This window comes from Pseudophryne corroboree, chromosome 3, assembly GCF_028390025.1.
Source record: "Pseudophryne corroboree isolate aPseCor3 chromosome 3, aPseCor3.hap2, whole genome shotgun sequence".
In the NCBI taxonomy this organism is placed as follows: Eukaryota; Metazoa; Chordata; class Amphibia; order Anura; family Myobatrachidae; genus Pseudophryne; species Pseudophryne corroboree.
Window position 1 is genome coordinate 257,022,953 of NC_086446.1, and position 26,090 is coordinate 257,049,042.

General features: G+C 46.3%; 1 protein-coding gene across 2 annotated transcripts in view; it reads right to left on the reverse strand.

Annotated features, from left to right (window-relative positions):
• Window positions 1-1,237: 1,237 nt before the first annotated feature.
• The window catches only part of LOC135055222 (formin-I-like), a 383,943-nt gene continuing 359,090 nt past the window's right edge, over window positions 1,238-26,090 (reverse strand). For both annotated transcript variants that reach the window (XM_063959022.1, XM_063959023.1), the window contains exons 14-16: window positions 16,996-17,099; window positions 12,679-12,762; window positions 1,238-2,019 (exon numbers count right to left, since the gene is read on the reverse strand). In XM_063959022.1, coding sequence (XP_063815092.1) covers window positions 1,909-2,019; window positions 12,679-12,762; window positions 16,996-17,099 — 299 coding nt within the window. In that variant the 3' untranslated portion in view covers window positions 1,238-1,908. The remainder of the gene's footprint in view (window positions 2,020-12,678; window positions 12,763-16,995; window positions 17,100-26,090) is intronic.

Consider the following 26,090-nt stretch of genomic DNA (forward strand, 5'->3'; position numbering starts at 1 on the left):
ATGGCAGTTTGTGGCTGCAGGCCACTGGAGCAGGATTGACTGATAAGCATGAGGAATGCTCGGACCTTTATGTTTGCTTATTTGCTGTTTGAACCTGTGATTTCAGGCCTAAGCGTGAGTATGCTGTACTTCAGTGTCTAACACCAGTAAAAAGACACTTTTCACCGGACAGCTGCCTACTGAGTCCTTATTTCCAGTACCTGGTTTACACTGGTTATCCATTTTATTTACATATGACATTTTCTAATTTATCTACTATGTTATTAGCTCTCTATTTTGTCCTAAACATTGGTTTCAGATCAATGTAATACCAGCCATGTTTCTTTCAAGAAGAGCTGCCATCAACTTACAGCTACTGTATTTTGTACATTGCCTTGTACATAATCAACAGTAATTGTGCCAAGGTTTGAGGAACTATTCATTTATAATATACATTAATGTACAATTAAAATACCCTTGCTTAGACTGTTTACATTAACTTTTGTCTCTGCTACAGCCTTGATATAAGAAATATACATTTAACTATTGTATCCATTTAGGGTTGTGTACACTCAAACATTAGTATTATGCATTCAACATACATTATTAAAGCTTGTTGGACTGACTATGTTGCTAATAACTGAAAAACAATGTAGTGAATAACCTGTACATACATGCTTCCTGATAAGTATTGTGTCAATATCAAAGTTGCCTGGAACCAGTGTCAAACTGGGGTATGAAGGGCCCACCAGGGGAAATGCAGTAGTAGAGGCTCATGCTTAAGATGTGCAGCCAGTTACTACGGGGTGAGACCAGCTTGTGGGCCCGTCCAACCCTGCCTGGAACACTCACAAGCATCAACACTCGGGCATAAACTATGATAATGTTTTATTGGTTCTCTATTGAAGTAGGCTATGTTGCATTAGAGTATGAGGGAATACATACTGGAGACCAGAAGTCAGGATGTCGGCAGTCAGCAGGCCAAAAGCAGCGTCCTGATGCAGAGAATTCGAATAGGGGTGCTTTAAGTATAGTTTTCTCCATGTAGCCCCCTCCCGCAGCCTAACCCTTAGTGCCTCAACCTAACCCTCCCTTCGTGCAACGTAACCCTCCTGTAGCCTAAGCATAACCCCCTCCTTAGTGCCTAACCTTAACCCTCCCTTCCCACAGCCTAACTCTCCCTCCCCACATCCTAATCCTAACCCCCCCCCCCTCGCAGCCTAACCCAAACCCACCCCCCCCCCCCTAGTGCCTAAACTTTACCTCCCCCACCCAGCAGCCTAACCTTAACCTGCCCTCGCATACTTATGATCAGGATGCCGGCAGTCCGCATTCCAGAATCGCCATTGACAGCGATGTCAGTATTCCGGTGTCGATGCTCTTGCCGCAGATCAGGATTTTGGTGCCGGGATATCTACTGCTGGCATCCCAGTTGCTGGGATGCTAACTGCATCCTGAATTTGAGAACAAATTGAGAATGCTCTATTAAAAGTAAGGGTAAGGTCAAAAGCTTTATCTATGCTTTTATCAGATCTGTAAAAAAAAAACATTCATTACTTGGCCAGTGTTAGAATAATCCCTCCTTTGGCAATCCCTGCTCTCTGTTTTCTGTGCATGCACAGAGACAATAAGTGTATTTTATTTTATGCAGACTGGCATAACTCTAATCCAGCATCATACCAGAATGTGACTGGGTGATTAGAAGTTTGGAATCTGCATTTGTGTCTTATAAGACATTTATAGTTAAAAGCAGTAGTTTTAAGAACCTTGTGAAACAAATAAAAGCATTTATAGAAAACGAAACTTATAGAGTATTGTATTAATGTCACATCAAATCCTGTACAATTGCTTAGAAGTGAGAAACTGTTGTAGACCAGCAAAGTATTGTATGTGTTCAGGATCTGTCAGAAGCGATATTGAGAAAAGTCATCACTGAGAAGGTCTTATGTCCATGTAGGCATTCTGAAACTCCTTTATGAATGTAGAAATAGACCCAAAAAGCTCCTGAGAATCTTGGTCCTCTGCTTCTCCAAACATTTGCTGTAGGGCATAAATAAAACAAGATGGTATTAAGGTTTATACTGCGTTCAAATTGTGATGGCGTTTAGAATCATTTCTCAATATACTACCAAGCAGAATTTGTAGTTTCTAAAATTAATTTGAGCACCTAATATAGTATTGATTAAAAAAAAAAATTCTGCAACGCTCCACCATCTATAAAAACAGATATTAATGTAACCTCTCCTCTAATCTAAGTAATTTGAAAGGAATAATCACATGGGGCATAAATGCCAAATGTTACAATAAAGTGAAACTAATACAGGGGTTACCAAAAATAAAGAGATATGCAAGTGCGCAACCAACAGCAGCAGGTATGAGGAAGGTCAAATCCTCAAATATAGACTAGAGTATAAAGAAATGTATACCCGCGCTGGCTAACAAATTAATACAAAGATGGTTGGCTTCATGTATAAAATTATAAACAATTTATTATCATATCATATATAAAACATTTAAAAAAAGGAATATATCCCTAATACCACTAAATGGCAATGTAAATTCATTTGTCTTATCTGGATAGACTGATTGTACAATTTTCCACTTTCCTATGTGACCAATGTCAAATCCTTAGGGCTAGGACAGTCTCCCAAGATGCATGCACTGTATTTTGTAAATAATTACCGGATCCACAAATTGATGGGCATCAGCATTAGGACAAGTCCATTTAAAGCTGCAGGTGTGGGCCAAACCGGTTGAATGTAATTTATCAAGTGATGGGAGAAAGAGTCCAATTTTTGCCAGGGGATGACAGGAGTCCTGTAGGTCTATTTAGAAACTGGAGTCCAGATAGATGTAGGATGAGCTCAACGCGTTTCACTGGCACAAGTACAATCCAGCTTCCTCCCATCACTGGATAAATTACATTTAACCGGTTTGGCCCACACCTGCAGCTTTAAATGGACTTGTCCTAATGCTGATGCCCATCACTTTGTGGATCCGGTAATTATTTACAAAATACAGTGCATGCATCTTGGGAGACTCTACTAGCCCTAAGGATTTGACATTGTACAATTTTTCACTTTCCTATGTGACCAATGTCAAATCCTTAGGGCTAGGACAGTCTCCCAAGATGCATGCACTGTATTTTGTAAATAATTACCGGATCCACAAATTGATGGGCATCAGCATTAGGACATGTCCATTTAAAGCTGCAGGTGTGAGCCAAACCGGTTGAATGTAATTTATCAAGTGATGGGAGAAAGAGTCCAATTTTTGCCAGGGGATGACAGGAGTCCTGTAGGTCTATTTAGAAAGTGGAGTCCAGATAGATGTAGGATGAGCTCAACGCGTTTCACTGGCACAAGTACAATCCAGCTTTCTCCCATCACTGGATAAATTACATTCAACCGGTTTGGTCCACACCTGCAGCTTTAAATCGACTTGTCCTAATGCTGATGCCCATCAATTTGTGAATCCAGTAATTATTTACGAAATACAGTGCATGCATCTTGGGAGACTGTACTAGCCCTAAGGATTTGACATTGTACAATTTTCCACTTTCCTATGTGACCAATCAGTCTATCCAGATAAGACAAATGAATTTACATTGCCATTTAGTGGTATTAGGGATATATTCCTTTTTTTAATTGTTTTATATATGATATGATAATAATAAGATTTTACTTACCGGTAAATCTATTTCTCATAGTCCGTAGTGGATGCTGGGGACTCCGTAAGGACAATGGGGAATAGATGGGCTCCGCAGGAGACAGGGCACTTTAAGAAAGAATTTGGATACTGGTGTGCTCTGGCTCCTCCCTCTATGTCCCTCCTCCAGACCTCAGTTAGAGAAACTGTGCCCGGAAGAGCTGACAGTACAAGGAAAGGATTTTGGAATCCAGGGCAAGACTCATACCAGTCACACCAATCACACCGTATAACTTGTGATAAACTTACCCAGTTAACAGTATGAACAACAACGGAGCATCAGATCAACCCTGATGCAACCACAACATAACAATAACTATATACAAGTATTGCAGAAGAAGCCCGCACTTGGGACGGGCGCCCAGCTTCCACTACGGACTACGAGAAATAGATTTACCGATAAGTAAAATCTTATTTTCTCTAACATCCTAGTGGATGCTGGGGACTCCGTAAGGACCATGGGGATTATACCAAAGCTCCCAAACGGGCGGGAGATTGCGGATGACTCTGCAGCACTGAATGAGCAAACACAAGGTCCTCCTCAGCCAGGGTATCAAACTTGTAAAACTTTGCAAAAGTGTTTGAACCTGACCAAGTAGCTGCTCGGCAAAGCTGTAATGCCGAGACCCCTCGGGCAGCCGCCCAAGAAGAGCCCACCTTCCTTGTGGAGTGGGCTTTTACTGATTTTGGAAACAGCTATCCAGCCACAGAATGAGCCTGCTGAATCGTGTTACAGATCCAGCGAGCAATAGTTTGCTTTGAAGCAGGAGCACCCAGCTTGTTGGATGCATACAGGATAAACAGCGACTCAGTTTTCCTGACTCTAGCCGTTCTGGCTACATAAACCTTCAAAGCCCTGACCACATCCAGCAACTCGGAATCCTCCAAGTCACGAGTAGCCACAGGCACCACAATAGGTTGGTTCATATGAAAAGATGACACCACTTTTGGCAGAAATTGTGGACTAGTCCGCAATTCTGCCCTGTCCATATGGAAAACCAGATAGGGGCTTTTATGTGACAAAGCCGCTAATTCTGACACACGCCTAGCTGAAGCCAAGGCTAATAGCATGACCACCTTCCACGTGAGAAATTTTAACTCCACGGTTTTGAGTGGCTCAAACCAGTGTGACTTCAGGAAACTCAACACCACGTTAAGATCCCAATGCGCCACTGGAGGCACAAAAGGGGGCTGAGTATGCAGCACTCCCTTTACAACGTCTGAACTTCAGGAAGAGAAGCCAGTTCTTTTTGAGAGAAAATGGATAGTACCGAAATCTGGACCTTAATGGAACCCAATTTCAAGCCCAAAGTCACTCCCGACTGTAGGAAGTGAAGGAAACGGCCCAGCTGGAATTCCTCCGTAGGGGCATTCCTGGCCTCACACCAAGCAACATATTTTTGCCATATACGGTGATAATGTTGAGCCGTCACATCCTTCCTAGCCTCTATCAGCGTAGGAATGACCTCATCCGGAATGCCTTTTTCTGCTAGGATCCGGCGTTCAACCGCCATGCCGTCAAACGCAGCCGCGGTAAGTCTTGGAACAGACAGGGCCCCTGTTGCACAAGTCCTGTCTTAGAGGCAGAGGCCACGGGTCCTCTGTGAGCATTTCTTGCAGATCTGGATACCAAGTCCTTCTTGGCCAATCCGGAACAAAGAGTATTGTTCTCACTCCTCTTTTCCTTATGATTCTCAGCACCTTGGGTATGAGAGGAAGAGGAGGAAATACATAGACCGACGGGAACACCCACGGTGTCACCAGTGCGTCCACAGCTATCATCTGAGGGTCTCTTGACCTGGCGCAATATATCTGCAGCTTTTTGTTGAGGCGGGATGCCATCATGTCCACCTGTGGCAGTTCCCACCGACTTGCAATCTGCATGAAGACTTCTTGATGAAGTCCCCACTCTCCCGGGTGGAGGTCGTGCCTGCTGAGGAAGTCTGCTTCCCAGTTGTCCACTCCCGGAATGAACACTGCTGACAGTGCGCTTACGTGATTCTCTGCCCAGCGAAGAATTCTGGTGGCTTCTACCATCGCTACCCTGCTACTTGTGCCGCCTTGGCGGTTTACATGACCCACTGCGGTGATATTGTCTGACTGAATCAGAACCGGTTGGTCGCGAAGCAGGGTCTCCGCTTGACTTAGGGCGTTGTATATGGCCCTTAGTTCCAGGATATTGATGTGAAGGCAAGTCTCCTGCCTTGACCACAGCACTTGGAAATTTCTTCCCTGTGTGACTGCTCCCCACCCTCGGAGGCTTGCATCCGTGGTCACCAGGACCCAGTCCTGAATGCCGAATCTGCGACCTTCGAGAAGGTGAGCACTCTGCAGCCACCACAGGAGAGACACCCTGGCCCTGGGGGATAGGGTGATCAACCGATGCATCTGAAGATGTGATCCGGACCACTTGTCCAGTAAGTCCCATTGGAAGGTCCTCGCATGGAACCTGCCGAAGGTAATGGCCTCGTATGATGCCACCCTCCTTCCCAGGACTCGAGTGCAGTGATGCACTGACACCTGTTTTGGTTTTAATAGATTCCTGACCAGTGTCACGAGCTCCTGATCTCTCTCTATCGGGAGATAAACCCTTTTCTGGTCTGTGTCTAGGATCATGCCTAGGAGAGGCAGATGAGCTGTAGGAACCAACTGCGACTTTGGAATATATAGAATCCAGCCGTGTTGTCGTTACACTTCCAGAGAAAGTGATACGCTGTTCAGCAACTGCTCTCTTGATCTCGCTTTTATGAGGAGATCGTCCAAGTACGTGATAATAGTGACACCTTGCTTCCGCAGGAGCATCATCATTTCTGCCATTACCTTGGTGAATATTCTCAAGGCCGTGGAGAGACCAAACGGCAACGTCTGAAATTGGTAATGACAATCCCGTACCGCAATTCTGAGGTACGCCTGATGAGGTGGATAAATGGGGACATGAAGGTATGCATCCTTTATGTCCCGAGTCACCATAAAATCTCCCCCTTTCAGGCTTGCAATAACCGCTCTTAGCGATTCCATCTTGAACTTGAACCTTTTCAGGTATATGTTCAGTGATTTTAAATTCAATATGGGTCTGACCGAACCGTCTGGTTTCGGGACTACAACATGGTCGAATAATAACCCCCTCCTTGTTGAAGGAGGGGAACCTTGACCACCACCTGTTGAAGATACAATTTGTGAATTGCAGTTAACACTGTTTCCCTCTAGTGGGGGGAAGCCGGCAGGGCCGTTGGTGAGGGGGCATCTTCTCAAAGTCCAGCTTGTATCCCTGAGACACAATATCTATTGCCCAGGGATCTAACAGGGAGTGAACCCACTTTTGGCTGAACTTACGAAGGCATACCCCCACCGGGCCTAGCTCCGCCTGTGGAGCCCCAGCGACATGCGGTGGATTTTTGTAGAGGCCGGGGAGGACTTCTGTTCCTGGGAACTAGCTGTGTTGTGCAGCTTCTTTCCTCTGCCCCCGCCTCTGGCAAGAAAGGACGCACCTCGGACTTTCTTGTTTCTTTATTCGAAAGGCTGCATTTGATAATGTTGTGCTTTCCTAGGCTGTGCAGGAATATAAGGCAAAATATCAGAATTACCAGCTATAGCTGTGGAGACCAGGTCCGAGAACCCTTCTCCACACAATCCTCAGCCTTCCATATGCCTCTTAAGTCGGCATCATCTGTCCATTGCATATTCTACAGGACACGTCAAGCAGAAATCGACATAGCTTTGACTCTAGGACCCAGTATACTCATGTCTCTTTGGGCTTGTTTTATATATACATATCTCTTAAGACAGCATCTTTAATATATATATATATATCTATATATACATATATATATATATCTATATACATACTAGGGTCTCAATCTCTGCTGATAAGGTACCTGTCCACGCTGCCACAGCGCTATAAACCCATGCCGACACAATCGCCGGTCTGAGTAGTGTACCAGAATGTGCACGCTATCTGCAGGATCCCTAAGAATAGCTGTTACGTCAGGGCTATCTTTTGGGTAAACGTGACACCCTAGGGGAAGATTCCCATCATATCCTGGCCCTAGTGGGGAAAGGATACTGCCTGAGAATTCTTTGTGGGAAACTGCAGTCTCTTGTCTGGAGATTCCCGCTCTTTTTCATCATGAGAGGAGGGAAATTTACCTCAGCTTTCTTCCCCTTAAACATGTGTACCCTTGTGTCAGGGACAGATGAGTCATCAGTGATATACAAATCATCTTTTATTACAATAATCATATATTGAATACTTTTCTGCCATTTTGGCTGTAACTTTGCATTATCGTAGTCGACACTGGAGTCAAACTCCGTGTCGATATCAGTGTCTATTATTTTGGATAGTGAGCATTGAGAGACTCTAAAGGTCTCTGCGACATAGGGACAGACATGGGTAGATTTCCTGTCTGTTCTCTAATCTTTTGTGCAATAAATTTACCTTAGCACTTAATTACACATATCCAAACAGGTGTCGGCGTTGTCAACGGAGACACCCTCTCACACACATATTTGCTCCATCCTCCTTAGGGGAGCCTTTTACCTCAGACATGTCGACACACACGTACCGACACACCACACACTCAGGGAATGCTCATCTGAAGACAATTCCCCCATAAGGCCCTTTGGAGAGACAGAGAGAGAGTATGCCAGCACACACCCCAGCGCTATTAACCCAGGAATAACACAGTAACTTAATGTTAACCCAGTAGCTGCTGTTTATATTGAATTTTGCACCTAATTATGTACCCCCCCTCTCTTTTAACCATCTTCTACCATGTAAGTGCAGGGGAGAGACTGGGGAGCTTCCTCTCAGCGGTGCTGTGGAGAAAAAACATGGCACTGGTGAGTGCTGAGGAAGAAGCCCCGCCCCCTCGACGGCGGGCTTCTGTCCCGCTTTCATGTACAATTTTTTGGCGGGGGCTCATACATATATACAGTGCCCAACTGTATATTATGCAAACTTTTGCCAAAGAGGTCTCTAATTGCTGCCCAGGGCGCCCCGCCCTGCGCCCTGCACCCTTACAGTGACCGGAGTATGTGGGTGCAGTGTGGGAGCAATGGCGCACAGCTGCAGTGCTGTGCGCTACCTCATATGAAGACTGGAGTCTTCTGCCGCCAATTTCGAAGTCTTCTTGCTTCTTTCACCCGGCTTCTGTCTTCCGGCTCTGCGAGGGGGACGGCGGCGCGGCTCCGGGATCGGACGACAAAGGGTGAGATCCTGTGTACGATCCCTCTGGAGCTAATGGTGTCCAGTAGCCTAAGAAGCAGGACCTAACTTCAGAGAGTAGGGCTGCTTCTTTCCCCTCAGTCCCACGATGCAGGGAGTCTGTTGCCAGCAGAGCTCCCTGAAAATAAAAAACCTAACAAAATACTTTCTTATAGCAAGCTCAGGAGAGCTCAATAAGTAGCACCCAGCTCGTCCGGGCACAGATTCAAACTGAGGTCTGGAGGAGGGACATAGAGGGGGGAGCCAGAGCACACCAGTATCCAAATTCTTTCTTAAAGTGCCCTGTCTCCTGCGGAGCCCGTCTATTCCCCATGGTCCTTACGGAGTCCCCAGCATCCACTAGGACGTTAGAGAAAAATTGTTTATAATTTTATACATAATACAGGGGTTAGCTTGGCATAACCCCTGATATTACAGTGGTACATATTTTGCACGAGACCTGGTGGCTCATTCATACCAAGGCATATTGAGGATAGATGTTTGAGGACACATCTCTAAAGCCCAAATCCTATCTGACAGGTTGGTACAGTATCAAAATCTTGGCAGTCACTATAGCGACCATCATAATGCTGATAGTAGCATCCCGATGGTCAGAATACCTTAGGATCAAGGTAAATATTTTAACCTTACCCCTAACCCATCCGTCCCACAGCCTAACCCTAACCCCCTCACCCGCAGCTTAACCCTAATCTCCCTCACCCCCACAGCTTAACCCTAAGCCTTCCCCTAGTGCCTAACCCTAACCCTAGTACTTACTGTCGGGATTAGTCAGTATTCTGTTGGGAACTCAACTGACCCCATCCCTATCTGACTTACTTCAGTACAATATACATAATAAGGATTACTATATACCCTCACTAATATGAACAGTTCCAGTTTCTATATTCCCAGTATGTACCAGCAGTCCTATATAATGCACTGTAGCTATTAAATGTCTTCATACGAATGGAGAAATACTGTAGGCTAATACTATATTGGTGGTGCACATGTAGATAGTGTGAACTTTCCTAACTTTGTTGCAAGCCCAGTCTTGATAGATCACTTCACTCAGAGAAGTGTAACTGTTAATTGTGTATTGACACTGCTGATAGTACCGAACAAAGGGGAAGGGAAGAGGAGTGTAAAAGAGTACCAGATGAACTTATCCTTCAATGTGTATAATTTTAATCTCCCTTTTTTTATCGTTTGTTTTCTTCTATTTAATATTGTCCATTTACAGTATAATAATCCAACCTTATTATTTTCTGCATACTCACTAGTCTATCCAGCCATCTTTCAATGTTTTTACAATAAATGTTGCGTATAATGTACTGTATGTTGTTATGTTATATACACTTAATTTTGAAATACTTAAAGTGTAAACTGATTCAGTCCTATTTCAGTCATAATTGCAGAGATGCCATGTTTGTTCACTCAGTGATTTTTTTTTACTACTGTGTGTGTGCGAAAATCCCTAACAACTCAGTGTGCATGCACAGAGGTGTTGTTTTTATTGTGAGGCACGGTATCAGAAATGTACTGGGAAAGAGATGGTCCATCTTATGTGTGTGTTATATGTTATGGGAGTGTCACTGAAATGTTGGTATATATAAATACTCAGGGCTAGATGCATCATCACTTGTAAAGTGATAAAATGGAGAGTGAAAAAGTACCAGCCAATCAGCTCTTAACTGCAATTTTTCAAACACAGCCTGTGACATGGCAGTTAGGATCTGATTGGCTGGCACTTTTTTTCACTCTCCATTTTATCACTTTACAAGTGATGATGCATCTAGCTCTCAATCTTGCACACTGGAGTCCATACTCAGATAGAAGATCTGTACCTGTCATAGGGCTGGTATTAGTTTTGATGGTGCGAGCGATGGTGGCATCTACAGATGCAACAGGTAGTATTACAGAGTCTTTATGCACATGGATGTATACCAGGGAAGGGCTTGTAGCAGCATTTGCATAAAGTTACAGATGGGCGACTGCCAAAGGTTGCAGTCATGGCCGCATCTATGTCAACCTCTGAGTCAGGCTTATTGGGCCTGATTTAGCGGCACACGCAAATGGCACACAATGCCCATGTTCACATAATTAATAGATTCATTATTTGTAACTTTTCATGTGAAAAACATTCAGAAAACTCCTACGGTGCATGTGTTATACAGAGCATACACACAAAGGGGCTGTTGCATACAGGATAGACAGTATCAGAAATAGAGCAGTAACGATATGGGAGTTTCTGGGTGGTGACCTGAAGGGAATACAAAGAAATGTGGCGGACGAGTCAGTGAAATTGGCTGCGTTCCCAGATACTCAGTGGCTGGCACAGAGGCCAAAGTCAGGCAGAGAAACTGCATCTGTCATAGGGAGGGTGCAAGACGGTGTGCGCAATGGTGCACCACTGGTGGTGTTACATCTTGCAGAGAAAATGGGTGTCTCAGTGCTTGCACATGCAGATGCAGGTATCTACACCAGGGGAAGGGCTGATACTAGCACTAGCATGTTATCGCAGCCTACTACCACATACTATACTGTGCCTCTAACTGTCCATTGAACAACGCTAATTAAGGTAACATCTTACTAAATTTACAAATTTACAGTACATGTTATAAATGTATAAATGTATTGCTGACAGTATTCCACATAAATCAATCACAGGAAAGATAGTAATGCATCTCGTCACATTAGTCATACTGTATGTAATGGGCCTAATTCAATAAGGATAGCAAATTCTGCTTATTTGCTATCCTTTGGATTGCATGCTGGGGGCCGTCCATCGCAGGGCAAGGCCGCCCAGCATGCTGCCAGCCGTCTCCCCCCCCCCCACCTCCACCCCCTTCAACAAGCAGAAATTCTGATCGCATCGCAATCTCTGCTTGTTAGCAGTAATAGAGGAAGCCACCATCTTCCCGATCGCGGCAGCTGCATGTGACGTCATGCAGCCACCGCGATCATGCCCCTGACACCCCCCCATCCGTGCCGCACCGTCCTCCGTTCATCTGGTTCCACACCGCTCTATCTCCTCCCTGGAAACTGAGCATTGCCGCCACCCCACCCCCCCTTCCCGCCCCGCGAGCACCTCTGCCTGATTGACAGGCAGAGGCGATCGCATTATCTTTGGTCTCCTCTATCTGCAGGGGGAGAGCCATTGCCGTGAGGGGCACATGGTGCTTAAACAGCAATTTATTGGTTATTTTTAAAAGATGGAATGGTCACAGCTACAGGATTAGGCCACACCCCCTGCATTACCAGGGCAGCGGCCCTGATTAAAATTAGTGAGCTGTGATGAGGCACTGGCTAATATCAGAGCCAGATTTACATGCACATACATGGTTTGGTGGTGAGTATTGACTATAAAAATTATTTTAATAATACTAAAATGATTGTATTGTATAGAATAAAACAAAGATTATATTTCTAAGTTATAAATATCTTCTTCGTATTATTCTAATAATTTTATACTCCAAGTTCTAGAGTATGCCAGGAGAGCCTCTGCCCTCACCCCCCCTCCCTACCTACTCCGACTGCAAGTCACTTATTAAAACCCATGTTTACTAAGCAGTGTTGCAAATCAGTGGATGCATGTGCTGTAGTATACAGCCGGACAGAAAATAGTGGGAATTTGGCTTTGATAGCGTATATGTGTTGAGTCGAGAAATAGCACTATACCTGTCACTCTGATTCAGTTTAATTTTCCAGAATAGTGTCGCATATGGAGTCATTTATAGAACAGTACATACTGTAGTCAAAGATTGAATTTCATGACATTACTTATTTACCAAAACTTCAGAGTAGAGTCTCTTCATTTCATTGGTTTTCTTTGCCAAATCGGCATGCAGTGTTCCATACTGCTCAACAATATCCTAAGGAAAATAGGACATAAATTAGAATTTCAAAGTATTTAGGAAAAGGAAAATAGTTTTTCAGGTGCATTTAACTTGAGTCCGAGCATTCATTGCATTAATTCTTTAGAAATTATTACACATGCATCGGCAGTAGATAAAGTACTGTAGTAGTGACTAGAAGAACATGTAACCAGTGACATTATTAACATACATGTAACCAGTGACTGCACAACCTGAGCTGTCCACTGCTGGGGTCTCACATCCACCACTCGCATAAGTGGAAACATCGGGCGCACATCAGTCATACCATTGGACCTCTAAGCAACCCTATGCTATCTCAGATTGAGCGGCTATCCTATGATGCTAGGGCCTCACCAGTTGCGAACAAATTCGCAGTGCCTGACTAGGTGTGAAAAATCACTATGAAGCAATTTTTGCCAGTAGGTGCATGTGCAAGGTCCTAAACTGTGTTCTCTTCAGAACGCAGTTTATGACCGGGAGGGGGGCGGGAATGGGGGATCGATGCTGCATTTTGTGGACATCGATGTTCCGTTTAAAAGGCGTGGCATGTCTGGACCACTGCTGGGGTGGGTTGCGGAAGCAGAGGGCTACCCGAACCATGCGAAAGCATTGCCGCCGTGTGATGCTTTTGCATGTCTGCAGGCGGTGGTAGGACCCAGTATGCGTGGTGGACTTGCCCTGTGCTGGGCGTGCCCTCGCATGTCAGAGAAAATGATCGTAGATGTGCGTTTTTTCGATCTATGATCAGGTCTGAATTACCCCCTAAATCCTCTGTTCGTGTGCTTGTGATGATCAAGCGCAGTGGAAGGTGTATTGTCCCTCACCATTTCATGATCAGGTATGGATATTGAAGCAGAGGACTAGCATAAACAGGTTAGTGTGTAAATATGTTGAGTGTGACATAAAAATGAGGTTCTTTATGCTAATTTAACATTTTTTGTTGTGGGAGTTGAATAACATGTTCGCATTTTCAAATGGTTATTTTGATAAAGTTCCTAATTTGAGCACCAAAAAGTTGAGCCCTTTATTAAACATTTTAAAAATGTTTAAAATGACCATACCAATTGTTACTCTTTGCATGAGTTTATCTTTTGGCTTTGTGCACCCAGATTATGATGATTTGTGTGCGAGTGAGGCAGGTGAGGCAGATCATTTCCTGTCATAATTACGTTTAAACCAGAGTTTTGACTGAATAAAATATATGAAAAATACTGATAATTTGTTTGAAATATCTTCTTTGCATTATTCTAATAATTTTTATAGCCCAAACTCTGGAGTAGAAAGTCTATGGCAGGTGAGGCAGTGCCTCACCTGTGTATCCTTTCCACACATCTCTAATCACAACTCACCAGATTTCCAGGAGTTTATACTGCTACACCTTTGTATAATGCCCAGATGTACCCTTTGGCTCATATATTGCATGTAAATCTGGCTCTGGGGTTAGCCAGTGCCTCCTTAGCCATTTAGCTCACCGCACGTCCCTGCGAAACATACACTAAAACATAGGAGGGTATCACACTATTTCATTTTTCTGTATAATCAGATGGTACTCTCAATAATAGGGATATTTATTGGTAACAGGCCCGGCAACAGGGGGGGGGGTCAAAGGGGGCACCCATCCCAGGCCCGACGTTGTGAGGGTCCCCAAGGTCCTGCTGTGGCAGTGCGGCGGCTGCATCATGGATGGATACATGTAATTGTCAATAGTTCAGCATTGCTCGTAAAGGCTGCAGCCCCCCTGTGGTAACCCCCCACTGCTCCAGCCTCCCAGGTCAGCTGTACGGAACACTTGATGTGTAATGACGTCCCGCTTGGCTACGCACAATGCCGCTGCATCCTTCCTTTCTCACCTCCGGCCCATCCTGTGTGTCTGGCATCTCTGCTCTATGAGGAGCGGCTGAGCAGGAGTGGGTTTGTAGTGCGGCTATAGAGACCTAAAGGCCGGCGCGGCGCGTGGACAGACTATGGAATAAAACAGCCTCAGGCAGTCTGTCATCTTGTGGGTACTCTGAGCCTGGTCTGAATTGTGGCGGGTGGCTGTGTATATTGGTAAGTGTGCGCTCCCACATAACACACCCTGGATAAGCAGTGTCTTCTGCAATTTTCGGACAGCATTAGTAGAAGAGTGTCCATTCCTATGATTGCCACTTATTAGAAAGGAGGTTTAGCAGTTCATAGAAATGTATTCCTGTATCAATAGCACAAGTAGAGTTGCCTGTGGCAATCATAGGAATGGACACTCCTCTACTAATGCTGTTCACATAAGACTGTTTATCCAGGGTGTGTTATGTGGGATTTATTTTATTCATTAATGCCATTGATGTTTTTACAATGTTTTTTGAATATTAAACATACCTGTATAATTCTTTTAATATTATTCTATCCAGTCAAGAAATCATTTATCAGCGCTACCATCTCCTTGTTTTTATATATTATTTATTGCGGGTCTGACTACCCCCTTTTTTTATGGTGGCAGCTTTCAAGCACCTTGGTTGTATTTATTTACCATTTTGGCTTCTAAAAGGAGCTGTATAAATATGGACTGTGTCTCACAGAATGTAGTTGTGATCCCGGCGTTTGGGATCCCAGCAGTCAGAATACCGGCGCTGGATTTCAGACATCTGTCAGAATGCCATCGCTGGCATCCCAGCTGTCAGAATCCTGAACGTAAGTGTGCAGGGGAGGGTTAAGATTAGGCTGTGGGGGAGAGTTAGGTTTAGGCTGTGGGGGGAGGGTTAGGTTTGCAGGGAGGGATGTGTGGGTCTGAGGTCAAGGGGCGTAGGAGGGCCTGCAGAGATATCAGTGTATCGGGCCTCACAATTTCTGTTGCTGGCCCTGGTTGGTAATAAATGGTATATCGTCAAACTGCATAGAGTAAGGTTTTATTTAACAGCCACTGATGACTTATGTCCCATCACAACCAGTGAAATTACAAGCTTTGATAAGCACAATCCTCCCTGGCAATGTAAGTTGCCCATATACTCACAACCGTCAGGTAACGAAGAAGGGTAATAGTGTCCTGCTCAGCTGGTACGTTGCACAGCCCACCGGGGATTGTGCTTATCAAAGCTTGTAAGTTGACCAGTTGTGCTGGGACATAAGTCATCAGTGACTGTTAAATAAAACCTTACTCTATGTAGTTTGGCAATAGGGGTCATTCCGAGTTGATCGTTAGCTGACGTTGTTCGCAGCGCAGTGATCAGGCTAAAAATCAGCATTTCTGCGAATGCGTATGGGCCGCAGTGTGCACGCGCAACGTACTTTCACAAAAAACTATGCAGTTTCACACAAGGTTGAGCGACTCTTTTCAGTCGCTCTGTTGATCGGTGAGTGATTGACACGAATGGGGCGTTTCTGGGAGGTAACTGACCGTTTCTGGGAGTGTGCTAAAAAACGCAGGCGTGTCAGATAAAAATGCAGGCGTGCCTGGGGAAACGGGGGAGTGGCTGGCCGAACGCAGGGCGTGTTTGTGACGTCAAAGCAGGAACTAAATAGTCTGAAGTGATCGCAAGGTAGGAGTCGGTCTGCAGCTACTCAGAAAATGCATGAAAATATTTTGCCGCTGTTCTGCGATACTTTCGGTCGCACTTCTGCTAAGCTAAGATACACTCCCAGAGGGCGGCGGCTTAGCGTTTGTACTGCTGCTATAAGCAGATAGCGAGCGATCAACTCGGAATCACCCCCAATATACCGTGTATTACCAATGAATACTTCCATTGGTGAGGGTACCATCTGTACCAAACAGCGCAGTTGCATGCAGAGTTTGAAAGTCCAGATATTTAGATAGTTTTTATCTGTTTTATTTGCCTTTTATTATACAAATAATACTGTTACTATTCATGTGATTGCATAGTTATGCATCTGCACTAACAGCATGATCACTTATTTATATATATATATATATATATATATATATTGTAAATTTTCTGAAATCATTTGTTTATATTTGTAAGCATGTCTCATTGTGGTTTTTTTGGTATGCAAGTCAGCAGCGCCTACTGTACTGTTTAATATTGTTTGCTTCTTGTATAGAGAACTGGCACCTCTCTATTCAGTAGGGCAGCTGCAGTGTGCATGGTCTAAAGGGTAATTTAGTGATTGCCTTAAACCGGGTGTCTGGACTATTTAGTTTTTAAAAAGATAAATTGACTGCTATATTGCTGCCCTGCAGGTGGTTTTTGCATATACAATACTGTAAAATTACCATTATACAATCAGAATTTACTGTACCTTTAGGTCTTTCAAGAACTGGTCTTCTCTCGCAGAATTCTTATGATATTTAGCCTTGAAAGATTTCCGATACTGGTTAATAGTTTCTAACTGCTTGCATAAAACTGTAAGTATAAATATTATTAATACATTTATAATAACTATAAGGAGTAGTAGTACAAGTAACAAAATCTAAAAATTCCTGAAAATATATTAATAGCTTCTACAACTAGATGTAGAGTAGATATAACCTGGTGTCTAAAAACGCTGACAAAATACAGTATAATTCAGTGTTTAGGTAACAAAGTACAAATATGAAATGAAGGGCTCGCCCAGGGTTTAAAGCTGTAACCTCACACCGTAAATGAGAATCATACCCTTAGCCTAGACCACTGAGCCAACCATAAAATATCAAACTTTGTTGCTTAGTTTGACATCCAATAACAATTTAATCTTAAAATGTTAATCACTTAAACATCAAAATGCCTCACATGTAATGAGCCTTATTCAGAGTCGAAATGAAACACAATTTGAGGTTTATTTTGTCTGAAGCTGCAATTTGTTCAACAGTACATGCAAGGCTTTTCATAATACATATCCTTTTTCAGTCTCAAATGTGACAGAGACTGGTTGCAACTGGGGGATTGAGAACTAGACTGGCATCGCAGTGGGTGGGACTGCCCATTTTAAGGTCTCATTTGCATCACCTCTGACCCTGGCATAAGTATAAAGTTGATTGCGATGATGCAAAGCTACTAATGATGACTGCGTCCGATTGGTCACAAGTGTGAGAAACACCTATTTATTCAAATACATAAGAACAGTAGAAGTGATTAAAAAGGCACATAGCAAGAACCCTTGTTTTTCAGAAATAACAATGATTCATGCACAACTGGGGAAGGGGAAACCTGCAGATATATTAATAACTATCGAAAAGAAAAAATATATATATGTACATCTACTCCGTGGAACAATTCAGATGCTCCAAGCCACTTGGGTACTTATTAACTGCAGAGTATGGCCATTAACTTCAATACATTTCCATTGTGTGCTGCAATTTTTAGCATTTTCGATATTGTTAGTGAAGCTATGCCTCCAGTCTCCATCCAGTCTCATTTTAGCTATAGGTACGGCAGAGAAAAGGGAGGCTCAGCTCGAAATTTGCAGATGCCATTGACTCAGAATAGGTTGCAGAGATGTGCTTTAAAAAGAACATTTCAAATTGTGATTGCATTGCTGAATAAGCCCAATGACATTAGTATCACTAATCAATATGAAAGAGATGACCATGATTCATATGCAGACTGGTCACAGAATTAGGTTTAAATAATTGGCAGTTCTGAATAAGGAGAAAGGTCAATATGTGGAATGCAAAGCAGTTATTAGTGTCATGACTAAGGTTTTTGTGAACCCGGTGCTAGCGAAGTCTGCGCGGGCGACTGGAGGACTACACGAATACCACCACTGACCTGGTTTTGGAAGTGTTGTGGACTCGGGGTCTCTTCCGGTGACTGGGAAGAGGAACCGCGGCAGAGATGGCCGAATCCAAGTTCTCCTCATGCAGGATGAGGTCGGCAGACAGGAAGCACGTGTGGGCGCTGAAGGTCTCCTGAAAGACAGAACTGGAAAGGCGCTGATGAATCAGTGAAGAATAACAGGTACAACTGTGCTAAAGGGCACGGGGTGCTTGGGGACACTGAGGTGCTTGGAGACACTGAGGTGCTTGGAGACACTGAGGTGCTTGGAGACACTGAGGTACTTGGAGACACTGAGGTACTTGGAGACACTGAGGTGCGTAGAGGCACTGAGGTGCGTAGAGGCACTGAGGTGCGTAGAGGCACTGAGGTGCGTAGAGACACTGAGGTGCGTAGAGACACTGGGGTGCGTAGAGACACTGGAGTGCGTAGAGACACTGGGGTGCTGAGGCACGGAGGCACGGAGGTGCTGGAAGCACGGAGGTACTGAGGCACGGAGGCACGGAGGTGCTGAGGCACGGAGATGCTGAGGCACGGAGATGCTGGAAGCACGGAGGCACGGAGGTGCTGGAAGCACGGAGGTACTGAGGCACGGAGGTGCTGAGGCACGGAGATGCTGAGTCACGGAGGTGCTGGAAGCACGGAGGCACGGAGGTGCTGGAAGCACGGAGGTACTGAGGCACGGAGGCACGGAGGTCCTGAGGCACGGAGGTACTGAGGTGCTGAGGCACGGAGATGCTGAGTCACGGAGGTGCTGGAAGCACGGAGGCACGGAGGTGCTGGAAGCACGGAGGTACTGAGGCACGGAGGCACGGAGGTCCTGAGGCACGGAGGTACTGAGGTGCTGAGGCACGGAGATGCTGAGTCACGGAGGTGCTGGAAGCACGGAGGTACTGAGGCACGGAGGCACGGAGGTCCTGAGGCACGGAGGTACTGAGCTCTGGAGATCCCAACTACAACAGTAGTAAAACTGAAACACGACAGCTGTGGTTTTCAGTGGAGAACATGGAATTCAGTACTGTGCCTTTAAGACGAAACATTGCAGCTGTGCCTTTACATTGAGACTCAGGGAAATGGTGAAATCAAATGGCAACACACAAGTAACCATACAGGAACAAGGGAACAGAGTTTCCACAGGAACTTAGGTACAATGGTTACCTTAAGGGAGCTCAGCATAAAGACTCTCACAAGGCTGTATGTGACACGAGGAAATGGCTCAGATTCCAACTCAGCCTCCTGATTTATACTTCCTGGTCCTTGATGATTGGTGGGCAGGATTAGGTGATGTCACTGTCATGTGACTACTCTAGCCAAGGCTGTGATGTAGAATGAGGCCTAGCAGGCCAAGAGAACACTGAAGCCTGGACTTCTGCAAAACACAGGATGCTTGCTTTTAGATTACTGAATTCAGCCTCACACAGGAGATCACCACAGGTGGAGCTGATTACCTCTCAGGCAGAGAACTCAGGAAACTCAGTGCTGACAAGCTGTTTAACTCCGTGAGTGAAAAGACACAGGATCCAGGACAGAAAGCAGGGGTAAGTCACCAAATATGAGAATTACAGTCAGGATTGTGACAGTATCCCCCTCTTCGAGGGTGGACTCCGGACACCCATCCAATCTTAGGGGAACTTGAGAAATTCATACAGAAGAATTTAGGACCTTTGTTGATGCCTCTTCTTCTTATGGGAACGTTTGGTTTTGACCAAGGACCGCGGGATCTCCTGTAAAGAAAAACCTTCCTTAGAAAACATGGGGGCTCCCAAGAAAGGAGTAGCATCATGGACTGGATCAAATTCAGAGTCTGAGTCCAAGTCTAATGGAAGATATGAATCTCCCATAGATACACAGTTTGCAGATGAAAATGAGGTGCACTGGAGATTTAAATTCTCTGGGCTAGGAGAGACTCCAACATGAGCAATTTTAATGGTCGGATTCTTACTGAAGGAGATTCTTAGATTATCCCTGGGAGGACAGCACAAACTTCCTTCTGCATTCCCTTTAGAGCCTGATTTCTTTACCGAGTCAGATTCCATAGGTTTAGGACCAAATTCTTTAACCACAGCATTACTAAAATTCTGTAAGTCATGGAACACAGGATCATTACTCTCAAAAAGCATGTTGGCCCACTCCAAAGCTCTTCCTCTGAATGCCAGGAACAGATATCGAGTAACGTTGGAAGGAGTTACTGCACCTGAAGGATCAGACTCCATCCGAGACAGAAATTGTTCAACCAAAGCGGCATATTGCAGTAAATCTCCATCGAAGTAAATAGGTGGTAAACCATCAGACGAAAGCTTAGAGGCTGAAACTGGAGAAATCTTTGACTGGACGAGTAGGACTGGATTGGATCCGGGGATGCTTGAATTGGCTGGAACCAAAGGAGACTGACCAGGCTGGTCCTGGAGTAACACTGGACCGGCTGGAACCGGAACGAACTGACCAGGCGGAGCCTGGAGTATTGCTGGACCGGCTGGAACCGGAACGGACTGGCCAAGCTGGGCCTGGAGTATTGCTGGACCGGCTGGAACCGGGACGGACTGACCAGGCTGGGCCTGGAGTATTGCTGGACCGGCTGGAACCGGGACGGACTGAGTCCTTTCTTCACGGGGCTGAACCAAGGCAGGAGCCCCCACTTCACGGGGCTGGGCTGAGGCAAGAGCCCCCACTTCAAGGGGCTGGGCTGAGGCAAGAGCCCCCACTTCAAGGGGCTGGGCTGAGGCAAGAGCCCTCTCTTCACGGGGCTGGTCTGCGCTCTGAAGGCTCTCTGGCTGGGCAGCGCTCTGAAGGCCCTCTGGCTGGGCAGCGCTCTGAAGGCTCTCTGGCTGGGCAGCACTCTGTAGACCCTCTGGCTCTGGACCCTCGGATCCCCTTCCTGGGGCTGTACCCTCGGAACCCCCTCCTGGGGCTGGACCCTCTGAAGAACCCCCTCCTGGGGCTGTGCCCTCTGAAGAACCCCCTCCTGGGGCTGGACGCTCTGAACCCCTCACTGGGGCTGGACGCTCTGAACCCCTCACTGGGGCTGGACGCTCTGAACCCCTCACTGGGGCTGGACGCTCTGAAGAACCCCTTCTTGGGGCTGGACACTCTGAAGAACCCCTTCTTGGGGCTGGACACTCTGAAGACGCCCCCCCTGGGGCTGAAGACACGGACGCCCCCCCTGGGGCTGGACACTCTGAAGACGCCCCTCCTGGGGCTAGACACTTTGAAGACGCCCCTCCTGGGGCTGGACACTTTGAAGACGCCCCTCCTGGGGCTGGACACTCTGAAGACGCCCCTCCTGGGGCTGGACACTTTGAAGACGCCCCTCCTGGGGCTGGACACTCTGAAGACGCCCCTCCTGGGGCTGGACACTCTGAAGACGCCCCTCCTGGGGCTGGACACTCTGAAGACGCCCCTCCTGGGGCTGGACACTCTGAAGACGCCCCTCCTGGGGCTGGACACTCTGAAGACGCCCCTCCTGGGGCTGAAGACACGGACGCCCCCCCTGGGGCTGGACACTCTGACTCCTCTGTGACTCTAAATGGCTTGAATATTCTTCTCTGGACACCCAACTTGGGATAAGGTCTTTTAATCACCGGACCCCAGTCATAAATTTGAGTCTCTTTCCGAGTAGCCATCTTGATACCCCCGTCAGCAGTAGCAGGATCGGCTACTGTGGATGACTTGTAGACATGAGCACTGTGATACTGCGATTTGTCACCATTCCCTGGCTTGCGAAGAATGCAGTCTTTAACAAAATGACCAGAATTTCCACAGTAAAGACAGAGATGTAGCTCCTTACGCCGCTGACGTTCAGCTTCAGAGAGCTTGGGCCGTGGATAGCTCTGATGAAAAACTTTCCCTTGCGCAGAGGAAGAGACTCTATTAACTGGATGGGACAAAACAGGATCAACAACGTTGGTAGTATTCCTGAGGAGATCAGGCATCACAGAGAGAATACTAGGCAAAAGTTCTTGTAACTGTAGTAACATCTGGTAGAAAATCTGCAGTTGGTCAGGAGTCTTAGAGCAGAAGGTCATAGAATCTCTGGAGGACGAATTCCGCTGCAGACACTGTGCCAATCGATGCTGAGTCGACTCCAGACCTTCCAAGCGTCCTGCAATATTGCTTAGGAGGTCATGCGTCAGACTAACACTTTCGGCCGGGTCCATGGGGCCATTTCCTACTGTCATGACTAAGGTTTTTGTGAACCCGGTGCTAGCGAAGTCTGCGCGGGCGACTGGAGGACTACACGAATACCACCACTGACCTGGTTTTGGAAGTGTTGTGGACTCGGGGTCTCTTCCGGTGACTGGGAAGAGGAACCGCGGCAGAGATGGCCGAATCCAAGTTCTCCTCATGCAGGATGAGGTCGGCAGACAGGAAGCACGTGTGGGCGCTGAAGGTCTCCTGAAAGACAGAACTGGAAAGGCGCTGATGAATCAGTGAAGAATAACAGGTACAACTGTGCTAAAGGGCACGGGGTGCTTGGGGACACTGAGGTGCTTGGAGACACTGAGGTGCTTGGAGACACTGAGGTGCTTGGAGACACTGAGGTACTTGGAGACACTGAGGTACTTGGAGACACTGAGGTACGTAGAGGCACTGAGGTGCGTAGAGGCACTGAGGTGCATAGAGGCACTGAGGTGCGTAGAGGCACTGAGGTGCGTAGAGACACTGAGGTGCGTAGAGACACTGGGGTGCGTAGAGACACTGGAGTGCGTAGAGACACTGGGGTGCTGAGGCACGGAGGCACGGAGGTGCTGGAAGCACGGAGGTACTGAGGCACGGAGGCACGGAGGTGCTGAGGCACGGAGATGCTGAGTCACGGAGATGCTGGAAGCACGGAGGCACGGAGGTGCTGGAAGCACGGAGGTACTGAGGCACGGAGGTGCTGAGGCACGGAGATGCTGAGTCACGGAGGTGCTGGAAGCACGGAGGCACGGAGGTGCTGGAAGCACGGAGGTACTGAGGCACGGAGGCACGGAGGTCCTGAGGCACGGAGGTACTGAGGTGCTGAGGCACGGAGATGCTGAGTCACGGAGGTGCTGGAAGCACGGAGGCACGGAGGTGCTGGAAGCACGGAGGTACTGAGGCACGGAGGCACGGAGGTCCTGAGGCACGGAGGTACTGAGGTGCTGAGGCACGGAGATGCTGAGTCACGGAGGTGCTGGAAGCACGGAGGTACTGAGGCACGGAGGCACGGAGGTCCTGAGGCACGGAGGTACTGAGCTCTGGAGATCCCAACTACAACAGTAGTAAAACTGAAACACGACAGCTGTGGTTTTCAGTGGAGAACATGGAATTCAGTACTGTGCCTTTAAGACGAAACATTGCAGCTGTGCCTTTACATTGAGACTCAGGGAAATGGTGAAATCAAATGGCAACACACAAGTAACCATACAGGAACAAGGGAACAGAGTTTCCACAGGAACTTAGGTACAATGGTTACCTTAAGGGAGCTCAGCATAAAGACTCTCACAAGGCTGTATGTGACACGAGGAAATGGCTCAGATTCCAACTCAGCCTCCTGATTTATACTTCCTGGTCCTTGATGATTGGTGGGCAGGATTAGGTGATGTCACTGTCATGTGACTACTCTAGCCAAGGCTGTGATGTAGAATGAGGCCTAGCAGGCCAAGAGAACACTGAAGCCTGGACTTCTGCAAAACACAGGATGCTTGCTTTTAGATTACTGAATTCAGCCTCACACAGGAGATCACCACAGGTGGAGCTGATTACCTCTCAGGCAGAGAACTCAGGAAACTCAGTGCTGACAAGCTGTTTAACTCCGTGAGTGAAAAGACACAGGATCCAGGACAGAAAGCAGGGGTAAGTCACCAAATATGAGAATTACAGTCAGGATTGTGACAATTAGACGGTCTTACAGAACAGGGTGTCCCTCCGGTATTGTTACTGAATAAGTCCAGATCCTAATCACTGTCTGTCTTAAGCTATACTGCTGGATGTCCATTGCATTTCATAAGTATAAAGTACTCTTTCATCAAAACCTTCTGATGAACGAGCACTTTACGCTTCTGAAACGTGTCAAAGCTTGTTAGCAACACTTTTGCTTCACTTGCAATATTGTTTGCAGAGACTAACTGATATTCAGACAGCACTGTACCTGGATTTTATGCATTGGGACAGTGCATTATTTTCTATGAAAAAACTTGCTGACGGTCATATGATCAAGTAAGTGTTTCCCTGGTCTATAAAGTACCTGGAAAGGAGGAATCTAATGATACAAGTTCCATACAGGAGTGTTAAAACAAACCAGTAATTACTGTGATAGAACCACCAGAAACAAAAAGCACTAATTGGGAGTAATCATTACACCACGATCATCTCTATGAAGACTTTCAGCAGCAAACATTAATACTAACATTTTTTACATTTCAGAATCAGCTTTATTGGCCAGGTATACTTGCGTATACTAGGAATTTGTTTTCGGTTTACTGAGCAGCAGACACGAGGGGAACAAGTAAACAAGGAAGGGGGGTACATGTGCAGTTTTCAGATAAAAGAACCATAGGGAACAGAGTGTTTAATTACGTGCAGAAGAATAGAATAGAGTGACTGGGCAGTTTACCAGGGGGTCGGTTGATCAGGAGTTCAGCAGGTGGACTGCTTGAGGAAAGAAGCTTTTGAGGCTTCTGTTGGATCTGGTGGGAATGGCCCTGAATCGATGGCAGCAGGTTGAGCATGCTGTGGCCAGGGTGAAGCGGGTCCTTAAATATCCTAGTCACCCATTTTTGGCTCTAGACAGATACAGATAAAGGGCAGAGGGGAGGTCCACTCCGATGATCTTCTCTGCAGACCTGACCACTTTTTGGAGCCTGTGTTTATCTCTCTCGCTGGCGGAACTATACCAGATGATTATCGAAGAGCACAGTACAGATTCTACAATTGTGGAGTAGAAGAGCAGGAGTTTCTGTGGGATGTTGAACTTCTTAAGTTGCCTTAGTAAGAACAGCCTCTGCTGCACCTTTCTGATGATGGCCTCAGCATTGAGCCCCCATTTGAGGTCTCAGGAGATTGTGGTCCCCAGGAATTTGAAGGAGTCCACTAGTGACACGACGCTATCGGCTATGATCAGTGGGAGAACTCCAACTGGCTTCTTCCTAAAGTCCACTACCATCTCAACAGTTTTAAGTGGGTTGAGCTCGAGGTTGTTGCAGCTACACCACCAGGCCAGCCGGTCCACTTCCCGTATGTACGCCGATTCATCCCCATCCTTTATGAGGCCGATGACGGTGGTGTCATCTGCAAATTTTATGATCTTAACTGACTAAGACTCAGAGGAGCAATCGTTGGTATAGAAGATAGAAGAGCAGGGGTGAGAGGACACAGCCCTGAGGGGCCCCAGTACTGATGGACAGTGCTTGGGTGGAGAATTCTCCCATTTTGACCATCTGTTTTCTATCTGTCAGGAAGTCTACAATCCAGGAACAGGTAGCTTCTGGGACCCCTTGGGGGAGAAGTTTGGGTAAGAGGATACTGGGGACGATTGTATTGAAGGCCAAGCTAAAGTCAACAAACAGGACTCTCGCATAGGTACAGGGCATGTCCAGATGCTGCAGAATGTAGAATGTAGTGCAGGCCCAGGTTGACAGCATCCTCAATGCACCATTTAGCTCGATAGGCAAACTGAAGGGG